Source organism: Phyllopteryx taeniolatus, chromosome 5 (assembly GCF_024500385.1).
Source record: "Phyllopteryx taeniolatus isolate TA_2022b chromosome 5, UOR_Ptae_1.2, whole genome shotgun sequence".
Classification (NCBI taxonomy): domain Eukaryota; kingdom Metazoa; phylum Chordata; class Actinopteri; order Syngnathiformes; family Syngnathidae; genus Phyllopteryx; species Phyllopteryx taeniolatus.
In genome coordinates, this window is record NC_084506.1 from 3,509,904 (window position 1) to 3,522,311 (window position 12,408).

Consider the following 12,408-nt stretch of genomic DNA (forward strand, 5'->3'; position numbering starts at 1 on the left):
AGCAGAAGAGAACTCTAGAATCTATGTCCCTTGTGGTGCAATCTGTGAGAAAAATGAGAACACTTGGAAATGATGTCATTTAAAATATAACAGTTTTTGGGTCACATTCCAAGCACTAAATATGACAACCATGTCCGTCCTATTTTCATGGATTTGTGGCTCTAGTGCAAGGCATGGACAACTGGCAGTCTGCGAGTCGTAGGCAGCTCTCACCCTCACTCAGGTCGACCCGCTAGTCCGGTCATTGCCATGTGAGTCAGGTCCAACTAATGATTGAAATCATATACATTCGGAGGTCGAAAAGATAGACAAACTTAGCAGTTGTCGCCCACAGCTGCTGAGCCAGAATGCTTTACAGTGGGAGTAGCCTGCTGTGCAAGTCAGTTGGTCGCGCACAGTGGTTGGGGATGCATTTCCACCAGCTACTGTGCTGTTCAGATACAGCTGCTTGGCAGAGGTGGTGGACTTGCCCCACATGATGAGATTCGAGTCAGACTTAAGTCGCCAACTTCAGGACTTGGGACTTGCTTGGCTAAAACTAATAAAAGATTTGAGGTTACTTTGATCTGATCCTGATACTCCACTTGACTTAGGCTTAACATATGACTTGACGAGTAGTGTTTGCATACACTAAAATCAGCATTTTCAAAATAGTGTTCCTTTTGTTTTTGAAAGAAAAGTATTTATGTGTAGTGCCTGCAAACCTGGTAACCTACCAGAATGCAACGGCATGCAGTGCAGGGGCCACTTGATGAAGCAAGTATCATGGAGGGAGTGTCGACGATTATTACATTTGAATTGAACGAGTATGTTTTTCATCCAATCTCGATAAAGATAATGGCAAAGAGACACAACAAATACTACAGGTAAGCTACATCAACTTCACAACATTAAGTTCCAAGTCAGTTAAGCATTGAATTGAGAAGACTAAAAGAATAGAAGAATAAACTAAAAATAAAAAGACTTGTTTGGGATCACGATATGATTGTGACTGTGTTAGCACAGCTGACCAATGCAAGTACAACTGGCATTGACGCTAGATAATAAGTGCAAAGTTGCTAACATGCAAATATCATTTTCATGCCACTGAACAATGTACCTATTGGAAGCACCGACATTTATGTCTGTGTCACTATGCTGCTCTCACTTGGGTGACACTGTTTTAATATCTCTTTAATAAAGCTGTCTGCCCAAAGTGAGCCCCATGTTAAAACAAAGAATTTCAAAATACACATTCCTAGCAACAACAAGTTAGATAAACTATATATAACTACTACTTACTCTACCATAGCTTACTTATGACACTGCTTATTAGCTTACATTTTATTTTTGTAGCGTAATGGGCCTACTATGTACAGATTTCTAACATAGTCACTACAGCATATAAAACATAACTTGATCAAATAACAAAGCGGATAATTGTCATTTTTTTCACTGTTTCACAAAGGAAGAATGCAGATTTTCTTCACATTATATTTTGCCATAACGAAGGGCGACTTTTCCAGTCATGGCTAATGCTTACTATTCAATTTAATTCTTCATTAGCCAGTTACACATCAAATTAAGGTATATTTGGTCAAAAGAAAACAAACTGATATTTCATTTTATTCATTACTTCATATTGTATTTCAGGAAGTTATTCATTAAACCTTTAATCCCACTTTTCAATGTGCTGCAAGATCATGAACTGAAAGGCCATTAAATAAAAAAAAGTTATATTGTATTTCACAATGTAATTAATTCATGGTTATTTTAATTAGTTCACATTATTTCATGAATTCATATCCATACTTTATATCACTTCTGTTCACCAGTATATCCGTTGACCATGTAGACAAACAAACATTCACGCAGACATTCACACCTATGGACAATTTACAGTCTTTAATTAACCTATCTTGGACATTTTAAATAGGTAGTAGTACTGGCAAAAAAAACTGTGACAACACGCACACACCTCACAGGAAGGCCAGCGCCGAAATTCTAACCCCGAACCTCAAAGCCGTGAGGCAGATGTTCTGAGCTCTAACATTTTTGCACAAAAATCCTCCATCGGAGTACTGCCAAAGGAAAGTACTGTATCTCACTGAAAAAAGTGTCTTGTTTTTTACTTTACATGAAAAGATTAGATAAAGAAGTATTATAAATGTGCACTACACAAAATTGTTTAGCCTTAGGTTTAAGCATACAGGTCAAGAAAGATCCCATTAAATTTGAGGGAAGAGGAGGATGAAAGTGCAGAAACTGGAAATTCTACTGCATCAGTCAGAGTGTTCACCAAACGGCAGACTTCAATCTCCTACTCTTTTTTCTCGCACGCTCTCTTGCAAAAACAAGCTGCTCTTAGATGTGTGGGTGAATGGCAACACAATCAAATGCAGGCGAACAGCTCACAGAAGATACTTTTTGAGTAATCACTGACTGTGATCCGAAAAGGAGCAGTTGTGCTCTACCTCCGTGATCTGAGTCTGTGCAAAAGGCAAAGGAACTGTCTGCATATTCCCATACGCCTCTTTAATATTGGGATACAAAGCACTTTCAGGGGAAGATAATGTTGCAAGGATTGCTGCAGAAATGTGCTTCACTGAACAAAAACATTTATTTATTTTTTTAATCATTGGGTGTGAGTGGGAGTGTGTTTGTGTTTCAAGTGCGGTTATTGTTCCGCAAAGCAGCAGCAACAGCAAACTCTTCAATGCAGGACTGATGAGTGAACAAAAACAGACCACCAGTTTTTTACAAATATACTGTACTTGGCGGCAAATTTAGCTCATGTCCCTTTTACGATCTTGATCAGGTTCCAGCTGTTTATATACTATACAACATGGGGATGAGCAGAAGACTGCTGATTTAGAAAGGCGCCAGTAAACAATGATATGCAAGTCAAATTTAATAACACTGCGAAAGAAAACATTTTTCACATAAACCTCACATTCGAAGTGTTCCTCCATCTACACCATTCACTTTCCCATATACGTAGTGATTATTTGTGGTTACATTTCAGAGACAAGCTGGATTGGGCCCAGTTTACTTACAAAAACATGAAAAATGTGTATTGATGTTGCCAAAAGCAGATATGGTTTATTCATTGAATCGTAGTCGAAGCTCTCATCATACCTGTTTATATCCATTCGCTTTTATAATGGCTAGAATAATGATAATTATGTGTTGTACCATGCAAACGTTTTTGTTTTCAAAAAAAAAAAAGGTAACTTTGTCCACCTTTTTGTTAGTAGTCCTGTTTCACAGAGGATGATGTGTAGCCTTATGATTCTGCGGGTGTCAGTGGCTTATCCTATTCAAGGTTGTGGGCAGGTGTCGCTTATCCTCGCTGACTTTGTGCGACAGGCCAACTCGTCCCTAGACTGGCATCAATTACATGGGCAGGATTACAGCCTGCCCACTTACCTGCTTTGGTAGAACTCTACAATTCTCAGCGCTCAAGCAAGGCAAGGTACTGTACATCCTCAGGTACCAGACTCATGCTGGACAGCCGTAGTTTCAACTTTTATCCTATGGCAGGCGGTTCAGGACATTAAGAGTCAGAACCAACAGATTTTATGAGAGTTGTAATTGCAGTGAACACTACCAAATTGCCATAACCTAGTGTATATTTACAAAGAATTTCACATTCCTTTTAGTCTTCTCATACTTACTGTATTTTGAGACACTTTCTTTACAACAAGGATTATTATTTTGTTATTTAATGTGGGAGTTTTCATTTTTATTGTTTGATATACTAATATCCTTTTTCTACAGCACCTTCGCCATATCGTCTGAGATATATAAACTAGTGATATAGAACACAACAGAATATCATTTCTGACAAAAAAAAAAAAAAAAAAGCTATATGTCAAGAGAATGTGTTGCCTATCGCAAATGTTTAAAAAAGCTTATAGTATTTTAATCTGATATTGGCGGCCCAATAAAAATGGATCCACCTACATTTAGGAAAGGCTAGTCTATTGGAAAAGACATATGCAGATGAATTTTGTACATGCTTTATCATTTTGAATTTGATGGACACATTTGGAGGATGATTTTTCACCAGACACAGCAGATAAACTCATTGAAGTTGACTCATACTGTATGTGGTTGCACCAGGCTATATGCTGTTGTGCATATAATGTGTTAGAGTAGCAGTAAAAACGCATACAGAGAACTTGTGCAAAATAAGCCCAAACCTCTCACAAGCATTAAAAACTCTCCTCCTAACTTTCTCTGAATTGTACAGTACTCTTCATCAACATTGGATAGTGTAGCTAATTCTGGCTAAATTCAAATGTAAACAGTAATACAGTATATAAGTGAAATGTATTGGGCATTTCACATATCAATAAATAGACTTACTAATTCGCTTTTCAAATGCTATTCATTTTTCCTAGAACATTTCAATCCCAAACAGTGACACAGAATTGTATTCACCTCACAATGTATCTAAACAGCATTTGTATGCATGCCATGTTGTGTAATGGGAAATCATTTGCAGTGCTTCAAGAGTGTTTATTATGTCTTTGAAAGGACTTAGGCGGACATGACATTTCACCTACAAGAGCGTCAGGCATGTAATTAGCAATGAGGGCAATACAGTGCTTCAAATCTCATTAAAAAAACCTTTGCATCCATAAAGGAGAGGCCTGGAGGCACTTCACACCAGATATTTTTGATCATGTTTGTCATATCAGTCAAATATGAAAATGAAACCCTGTGTGAAAATGAAACCCTTTGTGAATACTGTCAGTGCATTTGCATTCACCGACATGAGAAACCTGAGTAGAGTAAGTTCTGAGGCACATTGATAAGGATTTTAGATTGTGCCCTGTGGCACTTGAAAGAGATGAGCTCAAATGCTAACTAGCTATAAGTAATCAGTTTAGCAAGATAGCAACCTGAAGGAAGAAAGTTCTGTGAGGCAGATGAATGATCATTTTCTGTCATGAACGGAACAGAGGACAGGACCCAAAATGCACAACTCCAATACAAATGGACAGTTTAAAAAAAGAGAGGTTTAATAAACAAGCAGAGGTCGGTACACAGGCAGGCAATCCGAAAAGGCAACAGTATCCAAAAACTGTGAGGCAAAGAGGCGAGGTCAATAATCAGAACAGGGTCTAGTCTTACTATGACGCGGTGACGTGGAAACAAGGAATGCTGGAACGTGACGACGAGGTACAACGAACTGTCGACCAGAAAGAATGAGACAGGAGGTTAAATGCATGGGGTAATTAGGGTAAATGAGGCACAGGTGGTGATGATGCTCTCAGGAGCAGGTGTGTACGAGGCAGGGGGAAGACAACAACCTTAACACACACCCATGACATTTTCATTCTGTCTTGTGGTGAGGTAGGTCTAATTTGTTTGGGGGGAGAATACCTTGAATGCTAACAGCCTAACAGTTGTTATGTTAGCATATAGCAAGATTACAATCTGAATAGTGAATTTGCTGAGGCAGATTGGGAAGGATTTTACAGTGTTCCTTGTGGTCAGGTATGATTTTGAAATAAAAGACCTCAGATGCTAACGTACGAAATGTTTCGTCTGCTAACATATATCAAGACAGTGAGATGTGAGCAATATATCCTGCGCAAACTAGTTCATTTCGCGGCATTCGTAACTTTGAAATCCCGAATGTCGGGACGGTCGTAAAGCACTGGTACAGACGCCAGGCGCGGAGTCAACGACCCGCCAGATGATCTGTCTGCAGCGTGGCTCAGGTGATCAGGCGGGGTGGACGGTGGGGCAGCTGCTCCTCCATTCGTGCTAAATTCCCAGTCCTGCCGGCAACACTTTCCAGGGCTTCCTAAAAGCACAACCACTTGCACTTGGAAGCCAAAATAAGGGCTCATTTGAGCCCCCCCCCCCCAAAAAAAAGATACAGAGTAAACGACGTTCATGCTGTGGATTCTGTGACTGGGCGCGAACTGAAGCATAGTTTCAGAATCGTAGAAAAATATTCTGGAAATTTTATCCATAAACCAATTTGTTCATGAACAGGAGCGTTTGTAACCGGAGGTTTGAATTGACTGAACCACTCTCATACTAGAATTCCAGGAAATGTTGCAAAGGCGCCAGGGTGTTCAACTGGTTAGCACATCTGCCTCACAGTTCTGAGGACCGGGGTTCAAATCCCGGCCCCACCTGTGTGGAGTTTGCATGTTCTACCATGTGCCTGCATGGGTTTTCTCGGGGTACTCCGGTTTCCTCCCACATCCCAAAAAAAACATGCATGGTAGTTGATTGAAGACTCTAAATTGCCGTAGGTGTGAATGTGAGTGTGAATGGTTGTTTGTTTACATGTGCCCTGCGAGTGGCTGGCGACCAGTTAAGGGTGGGGCCTCTCACCCGAAGATAGCTGGGAGAGGCTCCAGCACGCCCGCAACCCTAGTGAGGACAAGTGGTCCAGACAATGGATGGATGGATGGAAATGTTGCAAACTCAGCCAGCTACACTGATGGTAGGGCTGAACGACTGCTTGAGGACTCTGCACAATCATTTGCACAATTGCCGCTATATCAACATCACCACACTAGTGGTACCAGTGTAGGACCTGAATTAGTTCAATGTACGAAAGTTCATAAACTAGTTCATATTTTGTGCAAAAGTAAATGAGTTAATTTTTCTGCCTGATGAACGGAATCAAAAACACGCTCATTCTTGCGTCAATGAACGGTTTTTGAACGAAAGTTCGTTCATTTTCATTCAAGAGTGTCAGATTTTGTTCGGAACTTCCAGGACAAACCCGTCGGTGGATAAACACTGTATTTGCCAACTGATTCAGTGCGGCCAACGGCCGTCATTCATAGCAGGCACATCACAGTAGTGGTACATTCGCCTGACTACCAAAGTCAGGTCGCCAGTCAGTCGCAGGGCACATATAGACATGGACAACCATTCGCACTCACACTCACACCGTCACTGAGTGGGAACTGAACCCACGCTGCCTGCTTGATATATATATATACGTATATATATATATATATATATATATATATATGTATGGTGCAGGCAGCGTGGGTTCAGTTCCCACTCAGTGACGGTGTGAGTGTGAGTGCGAATGGTTATCCATGTCTATATGTGCCCTGCGACTGACTGGCGACCAGTTCAGAGTGTAGTCCGCCTTTCGCCCAAAGTCAGCTGGGATAGGCTCCAGCGTCCCACGACCCTAACCAGGATAAGCGATGTTGAAAATGGATGGAATAGATAAAATAAAATATTTTGTTAATATAGTCAGCCAGAGCTGCGAGGAATGCAAAGTTATCAATGTCCTTTCACCATCATTCCTGTCATATCATATCGTGTTTTTGTTTGCACATTAAGCACAATAGTCCTGTTTTTGTTTCAATTCCTTAATTTAAAAAAGACCAAGCTACACGTTTTCCTCATGTTTTGGAGATTGGAGGATGAAAGCTGCAGCTTGCTACTAGTTTGGACTGAATGGGTGGCAACAATGGGGAAATTGAATGCCAGTATTTTAAGGGGAATAGCCTGTCAGCAACAACAACAACTGAACGTTTTACTAGTTCGTGTAGAAAATGAACTTTCTGATTGTGACTCTTATTCTGATACGGACAACTTTTCATGACTCTATATTCATTACAGAGCAACTTCTACAGATTATTTTCCAGGAACACGAGCTTGTTAATCATGTTTGACTTCAGACAGAACATCTCATAACTTACGAAGTTGCTCAATGCACTGGAAACTTTGTTTTTGTGTCATGTTGTTTCATGTGGAGGGACATACAACCTTGTTGTGCTGTCTTACTTTGTTGCAGCTTTTGCTAACACCTCGCTCTTGTTTAGACCCTCTTTATGCTTAATGTAAAATACCACCAAATAATGGACGATGACTTATTATACTAAATACTATATACAAAATACGCCAAATGTGTAGATTCTGCACCAGCCTTACCTAATTCCACACTCTTTTATAATTTTCCCCGCTGTGTATGAAATACGTGCGTGTGTCTCTCTCGTTGCTCCCACCCTTGGATTTTTATCATTGGGTTGCTTCAATTGTGCCACAGCAAACATGATACAAGATTTATGATTGGATAATTGGTACACTTAAGCTCAAGCGTAACAAAATGTATGTTTGCGACTGCCTGAGCTGTACATGCAGTTGCCAGAGGGGAAAATCTGTATTGTTGATATCGTTGATTTTGCGATATTAATATCTTAAGTGTTCATATCTAAATATCAATATAAGAATGATATATTGTTCAGCCCTAACTAAAGGTACACATCAGTCTACTGTGGAGGAAGGAAACGCTGTTCCTGTCATGAACGGAACAGAGGATAGGACCCAAAAATGCACGACTCCAAAACAAATTGACAGTTTCCAAAAAGAGAGGTTTAATAGACGGGCATAGGTCGGTACACAGGCAGGCAATCCAAGAGAGGCAACAGTATCCAAAAACATGAGGCAAAGAGACAAGGTCGATAATCGGAACAGGGTCAGGTCTTACTGTGAATCTATGACGTGGAAACAAGGAATGCTGGAACGCGACAACAAGGTACAACGAACTGGCAACGAGAGGAAATGAGACACGAGGTTATATACAAAGGGTAATTAGGGTGAACGAGGCACAGGTGATGAAGATGCTCACATGAGCAGGTGTGTGTGAAACAGGGGGGGAAGACAAAACCCGGAACACACACACATATGACAGTTCCTGCAGGCCAGTATTGTCAAATCTTGTACCATGAAGCCGCAATCTGTATCAGTGTGCATGTTGTTATATGAGAGGCACTGTTTGTGGTGCTTCAAAGCAAATCAACTTAACACACATGAACGTTTTGGTTTGCATTGCTCAACCGTTGCCATAACAACTACTCCAACTAGCCTTTACTTTTGTACTTCAGCTGTGTGCAATAATTGTATTGCATGAAGCTCTTTCAATGTAGACAAAAAAAATGTAAGTAATTTATATAATGCATGTACAAAGTCAGACTAAAAATTCACACACTCAAAAAAAAAACCTTGTTTTTGAACTTACTGTTTTTTTCCTAACTTTGGAATTCAGAATTTTAACATTCATCTTCCAGTAACAATGAAACCTCTGTTTGTCTTACAAATTTCCCCACAACCAAACACAACATATTAGTGATGGGGCCTGCAAAGTAGTGTTGGAGAATACTGATGGATGATTAAAGTTGGAATAAAATGCAGCAACTTTCTTTTCCCCACAGATAAACCCCAGAAGGAAGACGCTTCATCCTCATCGGCCTCAGACCCCACCACCTCACTCTTTGATCACTGGGGTCATGACTTGGGCCCAGAAAGTCGAAGGGTTGCCATCAAAAAGTTCCGCTATTATGGTTACAACAGCTACCTTAGTGACCGGATCTCCATCACACGGCCAATCCCGGATTTTCGGCCGGACGGGTCAGTCAGACAGTGACTTGGTTGAGTTGATGACAGCTTCCTTAAATGTCTCAAGGTAAAAAAGTGTAGGTGTGGAGTAATGTAAATCCTCTGTTTTATCCCTCAGATGTAAAAACATGTGGTATTCATCTGACCTTCCTCAGTTGAGTATCATTTTCATCTTTGTCAATGAGGCCTTGTCAGTGTTGCTGCGCTCCGTGCACACAGCCATTCAGAGGACTCCATCCCATTTACTCAAGGAGATTGTACTAGTGGACGACCACAGCACCAACTGTAAGGGAAACCTTCCTCACTAGTTTTGTTGTGTTAAGGCTGACACCAACATTATATAAATATGTGTGCAAATATTTTAGTTTTGTTTAATTTTATTCATAAGTTAATGTAAGTTGTTTTCCGATAAAAGGGAAACTGGATGATACAAAAGTACATACACACACACATATATATATATATATATATATATACATATATATATATATATATATATATATATATATATATATATAGATATACATACATATATATATAGATATACACATATATATACATATATATATACAGATATATATATATATATACACATATATATATATACACATATATATATATATATATACACATATATATACACAGGAGATACATACAGTGGGTATGGAAAGTATTCAGGCCCCCCTTAAAAAAATTTTGTTGTATTGCAGACGTTTGCTAAAATCATTTCAGTAATTTTTTTTCCACATGAATGTACACACAGCACCCCATATTGACAGAAAAAGAAACTGAATTGTTGAAATGTTTGCAGAGTTATTATTAAAGAAAAACTGAAATATCAGAGTCATAAGTATTCAGACCTTTGTTGTGACACTCATATATTTAACTCGGCTGCGGTCCATTTCTTCTGATCATCCTTAGGATGGTTCTACACCTTCATTGGAGTCCAGCTATGTTTGATTATAGTGATTGGACTTGATTAGGAAAGCCACACACCTATTTATATAAGACCTTACAGCTCACAGTACATGTCAAAGCAAATGAGAATCATGAGGTCAAATGAACTGCCTGAAGAGCTCAGAGACAGAATTGTGGCAAGCCACAGATCTGGCCCAGGTTACAAAAAAAATGCTGCTGCACTTAAGGTTCCTAAGAGCACAGTGGCCTCCATAATCCTTAAATGGAAGACGTTTGGGACAACCAGAACCCTTCCTAGAGCTGGCCGTCCGGCCAAACTGAGCAATCAGGGTAGAAGAGCCTTGGTGAGAGAGGAAAAGAAGAACCCAAAGATCACTGTGGCTGAGCTCCAGAGGTGCAGTGAGGGGAAGGGAGAAAGTTCTAGAAAGTCAACCATCACTGCAGCCCTCTACCAGTCGGGGCTTCATGGTAGAGTGGCCCAACGGAAGCCTCTCCTCATTGCAAGACAACTGAAAGCCTGCATGGAGTTTGCTAAAAAAAACACCTGAAGGACTCCAAGTTGGTGAGAAATAAGATTCTCTGGTCAGAAGAGACCAAGATAGAACTTTTTGGCTTTAATTCTAAGCGGTACGTGTGGAGAAAACCAGGCACTGCTCATCACCTGTCCAATAAAATCCCAACAGTGAAGCATGGTGGTGGCAGCATCATGCTGTGGGGGTGTTTTTCAGCTGCAGGGACAGGATGCCTGGTTGCAATCGAAGGAAAGATGAGTACAGGGATATCCTGGATGAAAACCTTCCCCAGAGTGCTCAGAACCTCAGACTGGGCCGAAGTTTCACCTTCAAAAAAAGACAATGACCCTAAGCACACAGCTAAAATACCGAAGGAGTGGCTTCAGAACAACTCCGTGACTGTTTTTGAATGACCCAGCCAGAGCCCTGATTTAAACCCAATTGAGCATCTCTGTCATGAACGGAACAGAGGATAGGACCCAAAAATGCACGACTCCAATACAAATGGACAGTTTCAAAAAGAGAGGTTTACTATACGGGAAGAGGTCGGTACACAGGCAGGCGATCCAAAAAAGGCAACATTATCCAAAAACGTGAGGCAAAAAGGCAAGGTCGATAATCGGAACAGGGTCTAAGTCTTACTGTGAGTCGGTGACGTGGAAACAAGGAATGCTGGAACACGACGACAAGGCACAACGAACTGGCGACGAGAAAGAATGAGACACGAGGTTAAATGCAAGGTGTAATTAGGGTGAACGAGGCACAGGTGGTGAAGATGCTCTCAGGAGCAGGTGTGTATGAAAAAAACGGAACACACACCCATGAAAATCTCTGGAAAGACCTGAAAATGGCTGCCGACCAACGTTCACCATCCAACCTGACAGAACTGGAGAGGATCTGCAAGGAGGAATGCCAGCTAATCCCCAAATCCAGGTGTGACAAACATGTTGCATCATTCCCAAAAAGACTGAAAGATGGCTGTGTTAGCTCAAAAGGGTGCTTCTACAAAATACTGAGCAAAGGGTCTGAATACTTACGGCTGTGTGATATTTCAGTTTTTCTTTTTTAATCTGCAAAAAATTCAACAATTCCGTTTTTTTCTGTAAATATGCGGTACTGTGTGTACATTAATGAGGGGGGAAATGAACTTAAATGATTTTAGCAAATGGCTGCAATATAACAAAGAGTGAAAAATTTAAGGGGGTCTGAAGACTTTCCGTACCCACTGTACATTAGTGGTGTAACAATTCATTCATTATACCAATGTATCGATTTATATTCCTTCGATCCAACTGGATCGATCTGTGCCCGACAAGTTAGCCTTCCGGACGTAAGTATATCCATTTAAATCATTTTAATCATTCCGGCAGGCTTTATGTGTATGGTGTGTATGTGTTGTTTTTCCAAGAAAAAAGCTTGTACCGGTAATTCCTTTTACTTCGCTTTTATTCTGATACCCTCTCACCATTACGTGAGCGTGGCCTGCTAATTAGCAACAAGACCAGCAATCAAGATGCCTCCCTTTTCCACTGAGGACTATCACAGACTGCTGCAGAGCATGTCAATCCTGGAAACGAAAATCCACTATCTTGAAGTGTATGTG

General features: G+C 40.5%; 1 protein-coding gene across 4 annotated transcripts in view; it reads left to right on the forward strand.

The window, feature by feature from the left end:
- LOC133477737 (polypeptide N-acetylgalactosaminyltransferase 18-like) overlaps positions 1-12,408 on the forward strand; it is a 200,628-nt gene that overhangs the window by 77,248 nt on the left and 110,972 nt on the right. For all 4 annotated transcript variants that reach the window (XM_061772814.1, XM_061772813.1, XM_061772811.1 and 1 more), the window contains exons 2-3: positions 9,192-9,387; positions 9,494-9,660. In XM_061772814.1, coding sequence (XP_061628798.1) covers positions 9,192-9,387; positions 9,494-9,660 — 363 coding nt within the window. The remainder of the gene's footprint in view (positions 1-9,191; positions 9,388-9,493; positions 9,661-12,408) is intronic.